This window comes from Electrona antarctica (assembly GCF_951216825.1).
Source record: "Electrona antarctica genome assembly, chromosome: 1".
NCBI classification, from domain to species: domain Eukaryota; kingdom Metazoa; phylum Chordata; class Actinopteri; order Myctophiformes; family Myctophidae; genus Electrona; species Electrona antarctica.
In genome coordinates this window covers 13,679,077-13,701,391 of record NC_136806.1, presented here as the reverse complement: position 1 = coordinate 13,701,391, position 22,315 = coordinate 13,679,077, and the positions used below count along the sequence as shown (strand labels likewise).

The following is a 22,315-nucleotide window of genomic DNA, read 5'->3' as shown; positions in this document are numbered from 1 at the left end:
AGTCTACCTGGGCATGCCACAGAGGTTGGTATAGTTTACCTGGGCATGCCACAGAGGTGGGTATAGTTTACCTGGGCATGCCACAGAGGTTGGTATAGTTTACCTGGGCATGCCACAGAGGTGGGTATAGTGTACCTGGGCATGCCACAGAGGTGGGTATAGTTTACCTGGGCATGCCACAGAGGTGGGTATAGTCTACCTGGGCATGCCACAGAGGTTGGTATAGTCTACCTGGGCATGCCACAGAGGTGGGTATAGTCTACCTGGGCATGCCACAGAGGTGGGTATAGTCTACCTGGGCATGCCACAGAGGTGGGTATAGTCTACCTGGGCATGCCAACAGGCCCTGTAACACTTCCCCTGTATAACAGATGGTGTGTAATATGAGGCCTGGGGCAGCCTGCTGAGTGATGGATGGACACATCATCTCTCTCCGGTGTGATCGGGGCTTATTGCTCTGGTTCAGCTTTCACTCCTCAGCCTCTGGGAATACGGCCAGAAAGGGAAACGTAGCATGCTGTTTGTTTTTGTGGCCATTAATGAGACTCTATGCTGTAACAGGCTATAGTGGTGTTACTATACATGTACTCAAGTACCTGCCGTGCAAAGAGCCAAAGTACAGTATACCTACACAAAGAATTACACTGAGAGAAATGGCTATAAACCTTTAACTTTTAACAGCGATACGATACATATCACGATACCATGGTTGGCAATACGATACATGGACGATATTGGTAAATTATGGCGATACAATTCAGTGATTTGAAATTGAAACAGTAACTATTTAGCAAAGACATGAAATCTGTGTGAAAGTTGTGGATAGTGCAAGTTTTTTTGTATGGATATAAATAAGTAAACACAGTGATTCTATGGCAAAATGATGGACATTGCATTTGAACACATTATGGACAAACCCACGCCTTGACATGAACACAGAGAATACACGCATTTATCGATAGACCAGTTGTAGCGATATGGAATGGAAAAGTAATTAAACCCATCTTTTCTTTTTCTTCTTAACATTGCTAAATGCAATGCACAAGTAGGCCTAAGTATTGATTTAATTGATTATTTAATATTTACATTGCAAAACCATTCGATACCGATTATTTCCATTGCAAAACGATACGATGCAAAGTCAAACGATACGATGCAATATTTGCTGCATGTTTACATCAGGTTCAGGTTTATTTGTCACATGTATAAATACAGAGTATAAATACAATGACATTATTTTGCTTCGAGCACTCTCAGTCTTATATTCAGCAGTGTAAACAGGACAAAAACAGACAAACAGATCGACATACTTCGATTTTGTTAATTCAAATGGAGCCGCATGGCATATCTTTTCAAATGGGGTCCTTGACATGAAAACGTTTGGGAACCCCTGCTGTAGAGTACTATCAATAGTACTGTAACGCTACAAGATCACGGCCGAGCTTGTAGAATGTGCTATTTTTTAATAGCCGAAACGCTGAAATCTAAAATGACACTGAGATCCTTTCCCGGGTTTTAATGGGTTCAATTGGATCATTGATTCATGCAAACAAACAAACGCACAAGGTAGAAAAATGCACATGCAAGGTTTCTGCCTGGCTGACAGCCACGATACACTGTACACATGACTGTATACCGGTATCTCAATTCTCAAATATCTGCAAGTGAAACCCATGTTGAATTGTTCCCAAGTCACCATGTAAATCACCCAGTGAAACCCAGGTTGGATTGTCCCTGAGTCACCATGTAAATCACCCAGTGAAACCCAGGTTGGATTGTCCCTGAGTCACCATGTAAATCACCCAGTGAAACCCAGGTTGGATTGTCCCTGAGTCACCATGTAAATCACCCAGTGAAACCCATGTTGAATTGTCCCCGAGTCACCATGTAAATCACCCAGTGAAACCCATGTTGGATTGGCCCTGAGTCACCATGTAAATCACCCAGTGAAACCCAGGTTGGATTGGCCCTGAGTCACCATGTAAATCACCCAGTGAAACCCATGTTGGATTGTCCCCGAGTCACCATGTAAATCACCCAGTGAAACCCAGGTTGGATTGGCCCTGAGTCACCATGTAAATCATCCAGTGAAACCCATGTTGGATTGTCCCCGAGTCACCATGTAAATCACCCAGTGAAACCCATGTTGGATTGTCCCTGAGTCACCATGTAAATCATCCAGTGAAACCCAGGTTGGATTGGCCCCGACAGTGTTGTTTTTGGCAGCAAATTTAGATTTTAGTTTTAGTCGTAGTTGAATAGTTTTCATTTAGTTTTAGTCACATTTTAGTCACCTGGAATGTTTTGGTGTTAGTCTAGTTCTAGTCGACTAAATATCATAAGATTTTAGTCGACTAAATCTACAGGTGATTTAGTCGACTAAAATGTATTTTGGCGGGCCTTGATGCCGTCGTAATGGCTGATTTTACACTTGCTGAAAATAGCCGATCTACAAGCTCACAACGCGTCGCAGCGTGATGCGTTGTGAGCTTGTAGATCTGCTATTTTCAGCATGCAACCAAGTGTAAAATGACTTATACTGGATCTCTTGTCCACTAGTCCCTTATTCCTATAGCATTTTAGTCTAGTTTTTATTTGTTGACGAAATTGTCAGTATATTTAGTCTTAGTTTTAGTCATCATAGCTTAGTTTTCATGTATTTCCCATTTAGTTTTCATCAGTGGAAAAAGGTAGTCGACGAACATTTTTCGTCTTAGTTTTAGTCGACGAAATCAACACTGGTCCCCGAGTCACCATGTAAATCAGCCGGTGACCACAAGCTCAAATCAAACAGGTCTTGCATGCAAATCAATCAGGTTTACATGGCAGAGCAGAAGCAGCCAGTTGATACCAGCCCAACTGAAAACACAAGGCACAGCTGTGAATGCTGGCCCCGATTCTCTGTCCTACTGCCTCCGTTAACGTAGCCTGCTTGTGCTCATTCACGCTTGCTTTTTTACGCTATGTTCACACACTGGCATACAGAATCAGATTTTTCATATTATTATTATTATTATTATTATTATTGCGACTGCAGGTCGCAGTTAACTATGAAATCGCGCATTTCCCGTCAGTTGGTTACGCCCATATATGGTCATGCCTTGTGATCACGTGATGTCGTCAATATTAAGCCCATATTTTGAGATCCCTGATGTCATCAATATTGGCCAGCAACACTACATCTCACGTCAAACCTCACACCCTTAGATTTCCTGACCTGTTCTGACATTCCATATGTTGATCCTTCCCCATCCATCCTTCCGAAGGTCGCAGATTACTATGAAAACTTGCAAAACCCATCAGTCGTTCGGTCGGTCACGCCCCCATACATGGTTGCCAGTCCATTAAGCCTCGTGACGTCACGTCCTCGTGGCCAATTGTAATTATATAAGTGCAATTCAGTGCAGTTTGATCTCACATGGATTTCATGTCAACAGGTAGTTATGCTGGGGACATGGTGGCACAGTTGGTAGTGCTGTCGCCTCACAGCTAGAAGGTCCTGGTTTCGATTCCCACTGGGGACGCTGTGGGCACTGGTGGCGTGTTCTCTCCTCCACGTCATCAGTGCCCATACCCGAGGTGGGGTTGGCGAAAGGGCCTTTCTGTGTGGAGTTTGCATGTTCTCCCCGTGTCCCCTAGGGCAGGGGTTCTCAACCCGTGGGGTCGCCAAATTATTTTAGGGGGTCCCCAAATTATTTTCAAAAAAAAAAAAAAAAAAAAGGATTTTTTTTTAAATTTTATTTTCACGATTTTTCAATAGCTAAATTATAACTATGCTTAAAACACCAAAAGGGGTTCCCGCCCAAAATGGTTTAAGGTTATTGTAGCAGTCAATTTATATTGGGGGTCGGGAGGGGGCGGGGGTCCCGAGACATTGCCTCCCCGGCCAAAAACGTTGAGAACCCCTGCCCTAGGGTAGGTAACCTCACAAAGAAACATGCAGTAATCCTGGTCTCTAAACTGGTCCGAATAACGTGTTCCTTCCACGCGCTACGTCCGGCCGGGGAAACTCCCCCCTGTCAGGTGAAAAGAAGCAGCTTGGACTCCTCATGCATAGAAGGAAGCATGAGGTCTGTCTGCTGCCCCCCCAGGAAGTGTAGCGCCCAAGATTACATTAGATAATTGACACTGGGTGAAAACATGGGTTGGGATAAAAATTATTGAAAAAAATAACAGGTAGTTATGCAATCAGCATTCCACTCACATCCATGCATTTGAAGCAGATCTTAAACTATGCAGTGGAATGGTGATGTTTCTTCACTGATCACCATCATGGCCATTAACTCGAACATTAATTGTCATACAATTAATTGTGATCACAGATTTAATTTATATTTTTTTTTGGGGGGGGGGGGGCATTGAACATAGGAACACAATGAATACAAATTACATATGTTGTTTTAAATATGATTAATTCATACAGATGAGCCAAACCAAACCAAACCAACGATTATGCAAACGTCATTGTGATCATCCCCAATAAGATAGAGACACACGGTGACGACCAGCTCAAGATGAAATAGAAAGGCTTATTTCAGAGACGCTGGCATGGGTTAATTAAGCAACAGAAACGCGGAGACATTTTGAACGGGTGCTGAGCAGCTCCAGTTGACACAAACAGACAGTGAGCGTCTATTTGCTCATAAAATAAATGCAGTGGGAGCGGAACAGATGGCAGGCCTGTGCTGTGTGCCTCGTTTTACAAATGACTTCAACATGCATCGCATTTTCTCTTTCTGGAAATGTGTTTCAATAAAAAACCTCCTGTTCAGTGCCATGAACATCATCGCTGCGTGCGTGCGTGCGTGCGTGCGTGTGTGCGTGTTCTGTGACAGTAGTGCATTCATCTGAGACAGGGACAACGCAGGCTGTGATAGTCTGAGTGCTAGCTGCTGCCAATTAGAGATTCTATTTATCCACATGTCAGATAGGGTGTAGACTCTCGGTGTTGGGGGCGGTCCTTGGACCCCCATGCACACACAGCCCCCTAGGGGTCCTTGAGGGGGTTCCACGGGGTCCGCAGCTAAATGGGTGGATACTCACTTGTAAAAGAGACGCCGTCTCAATGTGTTTTTAGTGGTTAAATAAAGGTGAAATAAAAATAATAAAAAAATAGGAACCATACGGACCCTTGCAGATCTGTAAAGGCTGTTCCCACTGAGCAACTATACAAAATATTGTTTTGGAAATCGTTCAGAATCAGAAACATATTTTTTGTCACATCAGTTTTACAAGTAAACAAGTGGGTGAAATTTCGTTTTTGTGCATAGTTCCTATCGTGTTATTTTTCCAAGAAACCAAAGAAAGGGTTCTACGTCAAGTGGATTGCAGAGTTCACACTACGGTATAAAAAATGCAATGCTGAACGATAGTTATACGGTAGTTATATGGTAGTTTTCGATCATTATTGTTAATATAGTGCTCAGTCGGCAGCGGCTCAGGGGTAGAGCGACGACGAGTCGACGACTTCAGTTCGATCCCGAGTTCCCCCAATTTAGGCATTTAGCAGACGCCAGAGCGACTTACATTAAGCAAGAACAAAAAAGCATGGCAATACATCACATACATATCATGAATCATACGTAAGCTAAGAACGTAACAGTGGATTATCTATATAATGGAACTAAGCATGTTTGTATAGTGCTATGTCTACATAAAAATGCGATCTAAGTCTACATAAAAAATGTCGGGGCTAGGGCAAGTGCTACGGGCCATGATGGAGTCTGAAGAGGTGGGTTTTCAGACTACAGCGGAAGATTGGGAGTGAGGCTGCAGTTCTGTTTGCAATGGGAAGTGCATTCCATAGTTTTGGAGCCAGTAGTGAAGTGTCCTTGAGCAAGACACTGAGCCCCTAATTGTTCCCGAAGAGGTATGAATGTGTGTGAATGGGTGAATGTAATGCACAATCCATGTAAAGTGCCTTAGATAACGGCGCTATATAAATGCACCATTTACCATTTGTCTGCATGTAGTCTCTCAAGACAGACCCCCCCCGTTGCCTCAGGGCCGCTGTTTTCCCGAATATTTGACGATGGGATTCTCAGATTGGTCTGCATGTAACGTTCATCTGCACCACATTCTGTCTCTGTGCTCATTTGCACCTGCAGAAGCAAAACCCTGACCGTTGACATGAACAACACTCCTCCATCTCCTGCAGGCAAAACCCTGACCGTTGACATGAACAACACTCCTCCATCTCCTCCCATGATTTCATAGTGTCACTGTCGAGCTGCATTCATACTCCAGTTTGAGGTGATAGCTTATCACCGCAGTGTAGTTTTTTTAAGGGTTAGAAAACTACACCATTACGGACCCCCGGCGACACATCTCTCTGTTTTCACTGTCCGACAAGTCCTTTAACTCATGGAGCCATCACCCGTGCACTGATTGGTCTATAAGTTGGGTGGGCGGTAGGGCATTAAGCAACTAGTCGACTATTCAACTAGTTGACTAGTAAATCCACTAGTCGACCTTGTTGGTACTAGTTGACTAGTTGATAGTTAGTTTCTCAATAGTTTCTCAATTGTGCAGGCCCCAAGATCAGGTAGATTATAGTTATAGTCACCGATGTACACAGTTTTTAAATGTACAAATATTTATTTCCATTTATTTTTTTGTTTTTGTTTTTTTACATAATAGGTAGTTAAACAACTAGTCGACTAGGCAACTAGTCAACTAGTAAAAATTACTAGAAGTGAATGCCCTAGTGGGCGGCGCCGGCGCCCTTGGTTTCGCGTCTGAACCAGAGGGAGCGGCGTCAATGCTTAGGGTGCACTCACACGGTTCATGCAATTCTCTGTGCTCGTTGGGTGTTGTGTCATGGCCGCCCAGCGGCCCAATGCATTTCCAATGGAGGTCACATGGTTTGACCCAACATTGTGTTGTGTGAGGGGGAGGGGCGCAGTCGTCCGCCCCTCCCCCTCACACAACACAATGTTGGGTCAAACCATGTGACCTCCATTGGAAATACATTGGGCGGCCATGACACTACCCAACGAGCACCCAACGAGCACCAGAATTGCATGAAAGGTGTGAGCTCAGCCTTAAGGACCGACGGAGGTGCACGTCCTCGCAACGTTCCACACGGCAACTCACGTGACTCTGTGGTCTCTCTCGTGGCTCCAGTTGGCTTGAGACTGAGCCCCTCCCTGGCGCTCTAAAACTGAACTTGGACGGGGGGGGGGGCGTGGCCATGTATATATACTCAAACGCGAAGGCGATTCAGCACTGGCGTGATAGAGCAGACACAGTGATCAGGAAGTGTATTGAGGACCCAGGCAGGGTGATCACTCAGTCAGGTCTGACTACATGTTCTCACAGACGGATCAGGTTACCATGCATGGTGCCACCTGATCACCTTGGTCCCTGTCCGGCCCAAAGAACACAACACCCCCTACCACCCGCCCGGCTCACTTTACCCCCTACCGTTAAATCTTGTGTGTGTGTGTGTGCGTGTGTGCGTGTGCGTGTGTGTGCATGTGTGGCGCCCGGGAATCGAACCCAGGTCTCCCGTGTGGAAAGTCAAAATCTTAACCACTAAGCCAACGGGGATATCCATATGACTCGGGGGAGATATTCGACTTTTGAGAGGCCATCAGGCTGAGGTTGTGAGCCAGTCTGCTGCGCGTGCGCGTGCGTGCGTGCGTGCGTGTGTGCATGCGTGCTGCCGTGTGCCATTTCAGAATGTATTCATACACCATTCATTCTGCGTGTATATAAATGCCGTGCTTTGCACATAACAAAACAAGTTTCCAATGACAGCGAGAGAAGTGCTGCTTTTCCTTCACAAAGTCTACTTATAGCTCACATAATGTATTCCTGTGTTTATGTATTCCTGCGCTGCACATACCATGAGAGAGAGAGAGAGAGAGAGAGAGAAGAGAGAGAGAGAGGAGAGAGAGATGAGAGAGAGAGAGAGAGAGAGAGAGAGAGAGAGAGAGAGAGAGAGAGAGAGAGAGAGAGAGAGAGAGAGAGAGAGAGAGAGAGAGAGAGAGAGAGAGAGAGAGAGAGAGAGAGAGAGAGAGAGAGAGAGAGAGAGAGAGAGAGAGAGAGAGAGAGAGAGAGAGAGAGAGAGAGAGAGAGAGAGACTTACAGTATTGTTTTCCTTTCATGTATCGATGGAAGAAGATGACAGCTTCCAGGCCTCGGTTCATTGTGCATGCATGCATTGCGTACACACACACACACACACACACACACACACACACACACACACACACACACACACATGTACTCACGCAGACACGCACACACAGGTATGTGCACCCTTTAGCTGACTCTGTAATGAGTCAAACTTTTCTAGCTCCTGAGAAGTGTTGTACATTTTACAATTTAGGCATTTATCAGATGCTCTTAATCCAGAGCGATTTACAGTAAGCAGGAACAACACACGGTAATACACACGGTAATACATCAAATACATAGAAAATAGTCATCATGATGAATCATACGTAAGCTAAGAACCTAACTGTGGAATATCAATATAATGAAACTATGGTATGCGTATCCACTATAGAGTGCTACTGTATGTCTACATAAAACGCTATCTAAGTTACATTAAGTTGAGCCTTTGCGTGCGCCTGTAAGGTCGTCAAGAGATAATGCTATACGGGCTAAGATGGAGTCTGAAGAGGTGGGTTTTCAGATGACGGCGGAAGATTGGGAGTGAGTCTGCAGTTCTGATTGCAAAGTGCATTCCATAGTGGAGTAGTTTGGAGAATCGCACACAACGCACGCACGCACGCACGCACGTTGTGCGCTTGTAGTACTTTTACTTTGTTATTGTAAGTATATTTCAAATACAGGATTTTTACAACAACATTTTGTTACAGAATAGGTGTTGTGGTAATGCAACATTTACACATCCATCCCTTGGTTGTCCCTCATGAATGTCTCATAAATCATGTTTTGGGGTGTAAGTAGGAAAATGAGCCTTTATATTATTTAGTCTGAGTACTTCTGTATCTGCTTACAGGAAGTCGTGACTGTGTCGACGCACACTGTGTCTTTGTCAGTCACCTGCCGCTTCCCTGACGCATGATTTATTTCCCAGCAAAAAACCCTAAAAAACACACAGGGCCACATGACATGCCGCTCGACGGAAATGTCATATTTTCAACTTAAAAAAGTGCAACGCAACACTTCCTGTGCCTAAAGCATAAATTACCCTTAATGAAATGGGATTTTTCTTTTCTTTTTTGAGAGAGAGAGATTATTTTGCTTGGAATATCCTCCAGAACAACAACATCACGCACGTACACACACACACATTTCAATTTCTTTATTTGAGTCCACATTTATAAAATACATTATCAAGGGCACAAATATTTTCAGTTGCTTCTGATATCCCACGCACTTAAAACATCATGTGCTTTAGTCCAAACAAGCCCTAAATGTACAGAATATACAACACATGAACTTAATCACAGCCAACATTGGTCACTTCAGTCTGTCATATTACCGACACCGAAAGTGAATCATGGGTACAAAAAGCACCTTCTCCTCCAAATAGACCGACTGCCTATAATGGAGGAGATTGAACAGTATGTTGCAAGCTGCTTTGCCTTACACTTGGACAGCCCTATAATCCTCAAGCCTCTGACCACTAGCCTGTGGACATGGCCCAGGCTGCCAAATATAAAAACAATGAGCTGACACGTATATCCCAGTTGTATAATGGCCTGTACTAATGGTTGATATTTTACTTGTTTAGTAAGGAAAGCTTCCTCCAAACTCGAATCAAAAGCACAGCCAACTTCCAATAGAAAAGCCTCTCTTCTGTTCTCGTCAATTATAATGACATCTGGTGTATTTGCAGTTATATTTGCAAATACGGTTGGGTCATTGCATTGAAACATTTCTGGTTTCACACAGGAATTTTTGTGAAACACAACAGAGGAATTAAACATAGGTGACACATCTTTGGCAATAATGTTCACAATTCTGTCATGCCTGGCTATATACAGTCCTTTGTAAATATTACAGCCGTTTAATATGTGAGACATAGACTCTATGGTCTGATGCTGTCCATGGTGTAGACAGTGGGGGTCATGATTATTGGGATACCAGATGGATAGATTCAGTTTGGTTGGCAGCACTTGGAGGCGTGCCTTTACTGTGAAGATGAGAATGTCCTCATCAATCGCTGCGTTTTTTAGAATTGAGTGGGACACAGAGTGATCAGCTGATTGGAGGCACGCAAGCTTCCCTTGCAGCCGTAGTCCTGTCCAGCGCCGTTTTCTATGCTGCTCTCTGAGCGCAAGAAGATGCGCACGCGCGCCGTTGTTAGGGAGCGCGCTTGCTGTTCCGTCGTCGCGGTTTACTGTTGCGCGAGCGTTGATTGACAGGTCAGTGATCACGGATTCAGAGACGTGCACCGTCTCGTTGTCCGCTCCTTTCCACTCCAAAGAGACACCAGTCCAGTTACACAGATCGTTCAGATCAGGCCAGTCAGAATTTACACCAAAGCCAGTTGCGTTGGTATCCAATTTACCACTGGGCTTCTTTTTGAACCCGAGGAAGCTGGGGGGGTCTCTTGTTTTGGGGACCTTGCGTCGCTCCAGATCGAGAATTAGCGAGGCTCTGGCGAGCTCTCTGACTGCCCGATCGTCACTGTTAAGCATGTTTAATAGGTGGGAAAGGCGTGTGGATATATATGTCCATTCAATGTCCGGTACCCCGAGCCCTCCCTCCCGTTTACTGTGGAATATGAAGTCACGGGTTGTGACACACACACACACACACACACACACACACACACACACACACACACACACACACACACACACACACACACACACACACAAATGTTATACTAAAACATAAATCCATCAATCTCATAGAAAGGTCACTGTGTCCTTTCGTGCGTTTCTTTTTGTTTATCAGTGACAACTCTGTCTGTTTTCACTGTAGCGTCTCTCAGCCAGGCGCGGAATGGCTGGGGTGGGAGTGTGTTTTTGCCCTATAGCTGTCCGTCTGTCCGTCTGTCTGCATGTCTGTCTGTTTATCCACGGCAAATCTCCCAAACTACTGATAGCGTTCAGGCTACCAGCGAGTCAATATGGTCTCCAATCCGTTATCGACAGCTACAGTATGTTGTTGTTTTGTTCCTGCGAATTGTTGATCTCACACCGACCCACTGTGGAACACGTGTCCACTGCATGGCTATGGCGTGGAACTAGCCCATCGCGTGTGTTGTCCATTCAGCTTGTGAGATCTACTGGTTACCCTCGTTACACACATGCACACACATGTGCGCACACACACGCACGCACCACAGAACACACACACACACACACACCACAGAGACACACAGAGGATGTCCCCTGGGGGTCTAGTGAGAACCAGTGGCTTTTAGGTTTTCATTAGCATAACAATGTTACAGTTTCTTCCCCCCCTTGTGTTAAAAGTTGACTCCAGTGACATCTAAAATCTATGAACGTCCTTCTTGGTTTCTAGCCGCTGCCGGCTATACAGTGGTCAAGCCATTGTTCTTTTGATTGCTTATAGCTTCTGACTTCTGAAAGTATTTGGTTAATTATTTCTGAAGTTAGGAACCCTATTTTTATTTTTTGTATTTCGTTCTGGTTTGTCTGGTTGACGAAACAAGCAGAAAACGGCGTGTCTGTGTCTTCCATCGCAGTGGGGGGTCCCACACAACGTAAGTCCCCCACGGCAGTTCCGATGGAACACGCCTGAAAAAAAAAAAAAAAAAAAGATCATAAATACTCTCGCCAAACAAAACACAAAAATATGAGGGGGAAAAAAAGCACAGTGTAAGAACTGCCAAACAAAAGAGTGCAGGGGAATATAATTATAGCTCATTTACGGAGGCAACACTTTGTCAGGGAGGGAGCAGAACAAAAGCGGTGGAAGAAGTGAAGCAGATTTCCACGCGGCGGGCGCTGTCTGTAGCCGCGGGCGAACACAGCAGCCTGCACAGTGCACACACACAGCAGATGCTGCTTAACGGACTCTGGTGTAGAGTCAGGTGGGAGACAGCTAGCTATAGCCTAGGAACACACTGAAGTAGTTTATAAATGAAACAATAATTATGCATTCAGTGCTATTTAGAGCAGTCTGGTCAGTGCATGCAGCAGCAGAGGTGCTAAATTAGGTGATGCTTGTACAGACCGGTGGGAGTCCGTTAACAGTAGCTATAGTCTAGACTAGAGCCTAGAACACAAACGATAATGATGCATACATCATCAGCTAACACAGGGAATAAGCTGTCTGTCAGGCTCCAACCTTCCCCAAAACATCTGGGAGTTTTGTCCCAATAATCCGACAGCCATAAATCCGACTACCCAATATTCCGGCCATAGAACACCGAAGTCTGACGCCAATATTGGTAGAGGGTCGCTAATTTGCCAGGTAATAATTTTTTTACAAAATCCGTTACAAAATTATAACCTGGCATCCTTCAGTTTTTATTCTTTTGATGTAGACTATTACTTTGTGCTTACCTTGCTTACCGTGAGTCACTCTGGATTAAGAGTGTCTGCTAAAGACCAAAATGTATGTAAATTGTAGGAAGGTGCGTATAGCGAGGAAGCCGGACGCTGCCATGGACCACCACTCAAACCCCCTTCACTTGCAGATTGTACGAAGGTTTAGCAGCAATAACGATAGATTCATCTTCTGCAATGGGGAATTACTCGGGCTCAGGCAAACAAACAAATATACCTGATGTTTTACTCTCTCTCTCTCTCTCTCTCTCTCTCTCTCAGGAGCCTTGCAGATAGAGAACAGTGAGGAGACGGACCAGGGGAAGTATGAGTGCGTGGCCACTAACTCTAAAGGTGTGCGCTACTCTTCCCCCGCCAACCTGTACGTGCGAGGTAGGACATGGCCCCGGGATGCCCCCGCACGCGCACACACACGCACACAAGCGCACACACATTCAAACCACTACAGCCGCTAAAAGTCCGGTCTATATGTACTGAAGATGCATCCACAGTAGCCAAACACACCAGCTGTGAATACTAACCCATCCATTGTCTATGATATCTATGTATATGTTGGTCCTATTCTGCTCTGCCCCAACCTGAACACACACACACCCTTCATTAAACCTGGGTGCTGCGCTCCAACTATCAGACCCATGTCTTAAAAACAACAACATGTTGGAAGTGAACACACCTTGGTTTAACTGCATGGAATGGAATCTTCATTGAGCGTATTATTGTTAAACGGACTGTGAGCTAGAAGCAGCTGAAGAGGGATGGCAGCAGCAGCAGCGCTCCTAGCAAACGATACGATGTGAGCTAAACACAGGCTGCACTTCCATACGATGTGGGCTAAACGACAGGCTGCACTTCCATACGATGTGGGCTAAATGCAGGCTGCACTTCCCTGTAGATAACTGGTTTCTGAAGGGCATTCGTCATGTTGGAAAGAAAATTCCTCCTCCTTGGTTGTAAAGGTGGGATTTAGTTGCTTTGTTTTTGGTCGATTTCCCTCTGCATAAATCGAATAAATAAACAATAGTCATAATAACAACAACAATAATATCAATAATACATTGATGATGATGATGATGATGATAATCATCATTGGAAAGTGATTAATTATAATGATGTTACACACACTGTTTTTATTGTATTATGAACACAAGTTGCCCTTTTCATTTGCAATGCCTCGTCATTTAAAACAAACTTGGCTGTGAAATCGGCAGCTTGATAAAGAGGCCGCTAGGAGACCGCACGGCCAGCGGAAAACATGTCCAGACACAGACTGACTGCTGGACTTTTAATTGGACGCTCGTTCACCTTTAGTGAACTCTGTCGCTAATGAGACGGCTGTCTCCGTTCGCCGTGCTGAAGTTCTGACGTTCGGTCGGGCCGTCTCCAGGGCCCGCCGTGTGCATCGCAAAGTTAAAGTACGATATAACCCAGGCTGATTTTGTAGTTTATTTGTTTCCAGTTCAGTCAGATGAACTCATGAATATATATTTAACCAATATTTATTATAGAATGAGAATACAACTGCTACATTTTTCTCCCTGCTCGGCACAATTAAACACCATCATTAAACATTAAGAGCAGGTAGATGGATATACAATAACAATTCAGGTTAAGAACTACAGCGGATCGGAAAAAAATAACATGGCAGGATAGTGAGCAACACAGCTGCAGCTAACAAATGAATAATGAGTCTATTGACACACCCAGTTATTCAATTGATTAGCTACAGCTGTGTTGCTTACATGGGCAACTGACGGCCCATGGGCCACATACGGCCCCCACCAACTTAATGGAGCCCGCACGCAGGTTAATATCGGAATACTGATATATTATTGATTTTTATGTATTTGCATTAAAGTTCATAAAGTAAAAAATAGCAGACACCCACACAACATAATATATGTCACTGGCCACTCCCACCCAACATAATATATGTCACTGTCCACTCCCACCCAACATAATATATGTCACTGGCCACTCCCACCCAACATAATATATGTCACTGGCCACTCCCACCCAACATAATATATGTCACTGGCCACTCCCACCCAACATAATTATGTCACTGGCCACTCCCACCCAACATAATATATGTCACTGGCCACTCCCACCCAACATAATATGTCACTGGCCACTCCCACCCAACATAATTATGTCACTGGCCACTCCCACCCAACATAATATATGTCACTGGCCTTTCCCACCCAACATAATATATGTCACTGGCCACTCCCACCCAACATAATATATGTCACTGGCCTTTCCCACCCAACATAATTATGTCACTGGCCACTCCCACCCAACATAATATATGTCACTGGCCACTCCCACCCAACATAATATATGTCACTGGCCTTTCCCACCCAACATAATTATGTCACTGGCCACTCCCACCCAACATAATATATGTCACTGGCCTTTCCCACCCAACATAATATATGTCACTGGCCTTTCCCACCCAACATAATTATGTCACACGAGACACAACGTTTTGGCTGTACGGCCTTCGTCAGTGTGGCTGACGACGGCTGGATAGCCAAAACGTTTTGCCATATTCTTGCCACATGTGTGCGAGCCAGTATACCTTTATGAATGCTATTGATCTAAGAGGATATACTATACTATAGTGCAGTGGTATAACAAGACAAGTTAGACCTTGTGCATTCCATTGACACGCCCACGCAAAAGCACAGAGAACCGGCTATCTATGCGGACGTGTAGGCTTTTTGTTGTCGTCATGGGAACTAGGCCTATATAGGATATTGACTGTCCAGTACAATGCTTTCTATGGACAAACATAAAAGTAGCAATAATGAATGGTGAGCTTTTATACTGCGATGATTCCGTCCTTAACCCATTTTGACCTGAGATCAGATAATAAAAATGTCTTCTACATCCTGACAGTTTTCTGAAAAAGCTATGTTTCTATTTCAGTCGTTCTTCAATTTTTCAAAAAATAGCAGACCTACAAGCTATGAGCTTGTAGATCTGCTATGTTTCAATAGCTAAAGCATAACATAATGCTAACACCAAAAGGGGTTCCCGTCCAGAATGGGTTATTATGGCACACCGTACCGTACGTCTGCAACTCCTGTTACTCTTTAGCTCCTTCCAGCCTCTGGTCCTTCATGGAACTGAAGTCTCACCCACATTATGGTTGGAAGACCCGTGATCTATATGTTCTGAAGTTCCAACTTCTAACCTTTTTTTTTTTTTATATTAAATGAAAACATAGGTGTGTGTGTGTGTGTGTGTGTGTGTGTGTGTGTGTGTGTGTGTGTGTGTGTGTGTGTGTGTGTGTGTGTGTGTGTGTGTGTGTGTGTGTGTGTGTGTGTGTGTGTGTGTGTGTGTGTGTGTGTGTGTGTGTGTGTGTGTGTGCGCCCACGTGCTTGTGTACTGAAGGTCTTACTATACTTGCGAGAATCAAATGTTACCTCAAAGGAGCACTTTGACCTATTGTCAACCTTATCTCCACATAATTTGTCCTCATCACCGATGCTCAGAGGAGGGCTGTGGACAGTTCAGAAACCTGTTCACTCAGTGTCTCAGAGGAGGGCTGTGGACAGTTCAGAAACCTGTCTACTCGCTCTGTGTCTCAGAGGAGGGCTGTGGACAGTTCAGAAACATGTCTACTCACTCTGTATCTCAGAGGAGGGCTGTGGACAGTTCAGAAACCTGTCTACTCACTCTGTCTCAGAGGAGGAGGGCTGTGGAACATGATTTCAAACTTATAATTTTTTTATTAATGCAACTGCAATATGGCTTCTAATTCAGAATGCTAACTTTCCAGGACGACAAAGGCTGTAGTTTTGATTAGCTTGGAATCTCCATCATGTTTTAAGCATTAGAAGAGCGAGGACCAATTATGTGAAGATAAGGTTGAAAATAGGTGAGGACCTGAGCGTATACAACCTGTGTGCGTGTGCGTGCATGTGTGCATGAGTGTGCGTGCGTGCGCGTCAGAGGTGGACACATGTCCGTGCGCGGTGCAGAGCGTGTGGCTTTGCACTGGCCGTTTTTATTCTCTGTGTCTCCCCCGTTCTCTCTCTCTCTCTCTCTCTCTCTCTCTCTATCTCTCTCTCTCTCTATCTCTCTCTCTCTCTCCCCCTCACGTCATTGTGTTTCCGCATCAATCCCCTTCCATCCCTCAGAGCTACGAGAAGGTTGGTGTGCTCTATCTTTCCTTGGTTCGGGTTCGTTTGGTTTTTAAATGGAAAAAAAACAAAAAAACAAAAACAAAGCAAAAGCCCTGATTAATAATTAATAATAAAACACAACTATATAAATAAAGACAACAATATTACAAAAAAGGACTATTTATTGACCTTAAAGCTGATTTTGTTTTGGTGGTGGTGGTGGTGGTGGGGGTGGGGTGGGGTTGGGTGCGTCTTGGCACCAGAGTGCATGGACAGCATTGTGAAGTCCTTGCGTTGCGTGCCGTGCAGCACTAGTTCCTTGCTCCTTGCCTTCACCCCCCCCCCCCCCTCTCCCCCCCGATCAACATTTTATGCATGGAGCCATCTTGTTGTCATGGAGACCCAGGAATTGGAAGACTCGCGTAAAAAAAGGAGATGTTTGCATGGAGGGAGAAGAAAGAGAGAGTGAAAAGAAGAGAGAGGGAGATAGAGAGAAAGAAAGAGCCTACCTTGCGTGCATGTCTGTCTGTCTGTCTGTCTGTCTGTCTGTCTGTCTGTCTGTCTGTCTGTCTGTCTGTCTGTCTGTCTGTCTGTCTGTCTGTCTGACCGACGCCCGTGCATGGTATGCTGCTTCACATGCCACGCGTTTTGCTGTCTTGTGTGTGTGTATGGTGTCCTGATATGTCATGTCACACTGTGGCCTCTAGTATTGCTGCATCATGTGTGTGTGTGTGTATGTGTGTGTGTGTGTACTGTGTACAGTATGTACAGTACAGTAGCACTGTGGCTGCTTGTATGTCTACCGTATGCTCTGCCGCAACGATGTCTTGGTGTGCTGCCTGCCCGCCCGGTCATTCCATTTAAGGAAAAATATGCTTCATCTGTTTTAGTGGATGAAAGGTTTGCTGTCTATATAAGTGGTTTTCAACCAGTGGTCCTTGAGGGGGTTCCAGCTGAATGATGGAGAGTTGGTAACGATGGACCCTTATAGATGTTTAACTCTTGAGAACGTCAAATGAGTCCATTTGGATTCATTTCACGCTCTCAAGAGTTGAAAGTATTGTTACACATCTGCATCACTTACTTTACAAGAAGTCTATATACGATTACAGAATGTAGAAGAATTTTTATTTTGGTCAACGTTTGCCTGCTGTCTCTTATTGTGGACAGAGGTTTTGGGTCTGACTGGCTAAATCTCATCCAATGGTGGTCCATCCATGGCACACATGCAGAATAAATAATGAGCCTTGCCTTGATGTGAAAAGGGTTGAAAACCACTGGTTTAGTGGATGAAAGGTTTGCTGTCTAATATAATAAAGCAGCGAATGGTTTTCACAGCTCAATTTATTCCTTTTAATAACCGATACTTTTATATGCTATTATATTTAAAGCTGCAACCCATGACTTTCATGTCATAGCAGCCGTTCAAACCCCCGGGTGCCGAGCGTTCTAACACTGAAGTAATTACAGTAGAGAATGGCTGCTTTCTCACGGGAGGAATTACATTTCCAGTAGTCTCAGACAGCAGTTTGGATTGTATTCACACGTTGACGGCTTTAAATTAATATATCCAATATGCAGAGGCTGCCGGGATTGTTTAATTACCTTTGGAGCATACGCCAAAGTATTTGCGCCTTTGATCCAAGAAAATCCCCCTGAACATAATTCCATGGCTTGTTGTCGAACCGAAAAATCTTCCACCGTCGCGATCCGGAACAACAACAGGCAGTGAGAGCTGCTGTAGTCCAGTTGAAACTATTGTCCACTTGCATTGAACTCATTTTCCCAGAAACCCTTGCATCCCAGAGCATGGGTCGATTTCCGGTTTTGTCATAACGCGACGGACTCGTCACCAGGTCCGCGACAAAGCTGCTATTTCTTTTGAATTATTAAAAAACGGCGAATTAAACACATAAAACAAATAGCGGGTTTAGCGTTATACGCAGGGCAGAAACATGGATTAAATTCCTAAGTGGGTTATGCAGCAAACGTAGTCTACCATACAAGATGGCTCAGAAACAATGTTTCTGAGCCATCTTGTATGGGGGGGGGGGGGGGGGGGGCGTTAGCCAAAAATAGCAGATTTACAAAACCATAGATTTTAAGTGGTTTAAGTAGACAGGGGAACATTTGGTACAAATTACATTTGCAGTCTTTTTTTCCTAAGAACAGAGGGTTTAAGTGGTTAATTATTTGTAGCTACAGTATCTATTGGCGTGACTGTGAAACACTCCTTATACGCCTCTCTATTTACTATCTTAAATTAAATCTATCTCCAGTTAGTGTGAATCTATCTACTGTATCTGTAGCATAGGGACGGCATTAGCATTAATGAATAACTCTACAGCATAGGCCTGGCATGCCTACTGTATGTTGACTTAACATTTGAAATGAAGCACTATCTCTCTCCAGTATCTATCTTTAGCGTAGTACTAGGGAGGGAGGATATTAAGGAAGAACTCCCACACTCAGCCATGCAGGCTACAGTGTAGCAGAGCCTTATAGATATAGACAGGGTTACGCAAACTGCATTCACTCCATGGGGCCAGTCCAATGGCGGCTCTCCTACTACATAGACTTCTATTGAGCATGGGGACAACCAAGTGGGACAAGTCCTGGACCAGAAGTAGGCAGAAATGCATTGGACTCAGGCAACAGCCCAGCTTTAATGATCTTAAATCCCTTTATTTTAGTGTAAAATCAGCCATTACGATGGCATGAAGGCCCGCCAAAATACATTTTAGTCGACTAAATCAACTGTAGACTTAGTCGACTAAAATCGTATGATATTTAGTCGACTAAAACTAGACTAATACTAAAACATCCAGGTGACTAAAATGTGACTGAAACTATACTAAAACTAAAACTAAAATCAAAATTTGCTGCCAAAAACAACACTGGTCAGAGCCATGGTCTGCCTGCCTCGCCTGCCCGGCCCCGTAGCGTAGCATATAGCATGCAGCCTTCTCAGCAGTCGCAGACGCCGTGAAGCCTTCCACCGCAGGCCCTATACAGGACTAATGACACTGCCACTAATAAAGAATGAAAGCCTCTCATAAAGTTTATAGGAGAGGTTGAAGAGGTTTTAGCGGCAAAACGGCAGCAAAACTGCCACAATTTAAGCTTAAGCTTAGAGACGCGCGTCGCAACGTAGGAGGGATTATCCGTGGTTAGGAAGCCCTTCTCTGTCGTAAAGCATTTTATTTCTGTATTTGACACATTCTTGGAATGTTTTTTTTTTTTCTTTGGACCGGAACGGAGGTCTTTGTGACGAGGCAGCTTATTGGTGGCTTATGATGTGAGCTCTCGTATCAAGGTTACCATGCAGGGGGATCAACTCAAAAGTATTTTAAGTTCATATTTTTTTAACGCAATGCGTGGCTTTCGAATAATTACGTCATATGCCAGCCAAGTCTATGGACTTTTGGGCAGCAGTTAAACATTCACACGCATGTGATTATTATTATTATTATTTTTTTCTCAAGGCCGATGCACACCTCAGAAGTTTGGTGGTGCGTAGGGCAAAGTGCATCCAATCAAAAGGGGGGTCTCTGATGGACAAAGAGGACGACCCACACACTGTTGCTCTTTAAAGAGCAACATTTTTCTGTCTCCTGACAGTGTGCGAGTCCTCTTTGTCATTCAGACATCCCCTTTCAACGTTCATATTATTGTTTTCCATGCAAGACATTTCCATGTCTAGGATCCCCAAATGTAGGATTTGTCTGGTTAAAACGTCCTCAATTTTTTTTTCAAAATGTTTCAAATATAGCCGATCTATAGTACGAGCTCACAATACAAAGCGACACTAATATACAGGGTGGTGCGATGGTGCATATTATGGTGGCAAAAAAGCAGAGCACTTGTTTCAGAAAGCAAAATTGACGCTTAATATCAGCACTCTGTGTCGAATGTACTCAACATGACACAAACAATGCTTTACAAATTAATGCAAAATAATTGCAGGAAATAAATATCGCAACAAATTTAAATAATATAGTGATCTTCTGACCCAGCTAGGATCTCTGAAAGAGTGAAGGGGTGAGCAGACCAATACGTATAAATATGCAGTGAACATATGAATGAATATGTACAGCTTGTATCATCAGTGCATTTTATGAATGAATTATGTACAGTCTGTCAACAAACTGTCCCAATGTTCAGCATGCGGGCATGTGTGTGTGTGTGTGTGTGTGTGGGGGGGGGGACAGATCAGTGGTTCTCAAACATCTTCATGTCAAGGACCACCCACATTTATACATATGTGGCTCATATGCTCATCTGAAAATATTTAGTGTCAGGGAGACCCTCCATAAGAGTGGATCGAGGGTTTTCAAGATTGTTTTCAAAAGATTACAAGCTCACAAGCCCTGAATCACAGCACATTGTGAGCTTGTAGATCACCCTGAATCACAGCACAGTGTGAGCTTGTAGATCACCCTGAATCACAGCACATTGTGAGCTTGTAGATCACCCTGAATCACGGCACATTGTGAGCTTGTAGATCACCCTGAATCACGGCACATTGTGAGCTTGTAGATCACTTGTGTTTATGAATATCCAAAATATGAATAGGCCTTAAAGGAGTAGTTCACCCAAACAATTACTTTATTTTCTTTACAATTACACACCCAATGACACCTTGAATTCATGGATTTTTGTTGTTGTTTTTGTCACAATCCTGGGCCAATAATTTGATGACCAGCCGAGTCAAATGAGATTTGATGATTGAGTCTCCTACTGACCAACCAGCCGGTCATTGAATTATTGGCAAAAATAATAATATTAATACTAAAATCTCCACGATTTCAACGTGTCATGTTGGGTTTTTTTTGTTTTGTTTTTATTGATTGAATAGTTTACTGAACACAAATGTAAAAACAGCAACAGAGTAAAGTCAAACGCTCAGTTCAAAAGGAATAGCACCATATTTTTCCATTTAGGCCCTATGTGTATGCAATCAACTCATAGACGGCTGCATGTAATGGGGCGAGTAATTTATAAAGTAATGTTTTGGTTCGACTGCTCTGCATTTTTGACCCAGTCTATAGGACCCCCGGGGGTCCAGTCTATAGGACCCCCGGGGGTCCAGTCTATAGGACCCCCTGGGGTCCAGGCACAGACCCCACTTTGAGAGCCACTGTGATAGAGCATTTAAACGTGCACCCAGGCTGTGGTTTCAGTGGCAGTACTGCATGTGTGATGCTGCTCTGTAGATGTACTGTACTGTATTTATGTACTGTATGGATGTACTGAATGTGTGTGATGCTGCTCTCTAGATCTGTGGTTCCCAAAGTGGGTCCTTGCGGGAGTTCCAGGGGGTCCCCGGCTAAATGATAGTTTGGAACCAAATGGACCCTTATGGGTCTGTAACTCTAAGAGTGTACAAATGGAATCTGTACACTCTCAGAGTGAAATTAACATTGCTTTTACAATATAAATTGGGGGTCCCAGAGATAGAAATGCCATTAAATGTGGGTCTGTAGACTAATGCATGTCAAACTGGGGGTCCTTGAAATTAAACGGGTTGAGAATCTCTGCTAGAGCCGGGAGCTGCAAACAATCTTATATGGAGGGTCCCTGGCATATCTTTTCAAATGGGCAAATTAGTGTCAATTTGGGGGTACTTGACATGAAAAAGTTTGAGAACCACTGCTCTAGATGTACTGCACAAGTATGTAGGATGGATGTACTCGATGTATTGTGTACAGATGG

The 22,315-nt window shown here is 44.1% G+C and overlaps 1 protein-coding gene across 12 annotated transcripts in view; it reads left to right on the top strand.

Moving 5' to 3' along the window:
- The window catches only part of LOC306931939 (receptor-type tyrosine-protein phosphatase S-like), a 257,462-nt gene that overhangs the window by 147,823 nt on the left and 87,324 nt on the right, over positions 1-22,315 (top strand). For 11 of the 12 annotated variants that reach the window (XM_079513634.1, XM_079513633.1, XM_079513632.1 and 8 more), the window contains one exon: positions 12,729-12,839. The exons of the other annotated variant lie outside the window; for it this stretch is intronic. In XM_079513634.1, the coding sequence (XP_079369760.1) occupies positions 12,729-12,839 (111 nt within the window). The remainder of the gene's footprint in view (positions 1-12,728; positions 12,840-22,315) is intronic. 12 annotated transcript variants of the gene reach the window in all.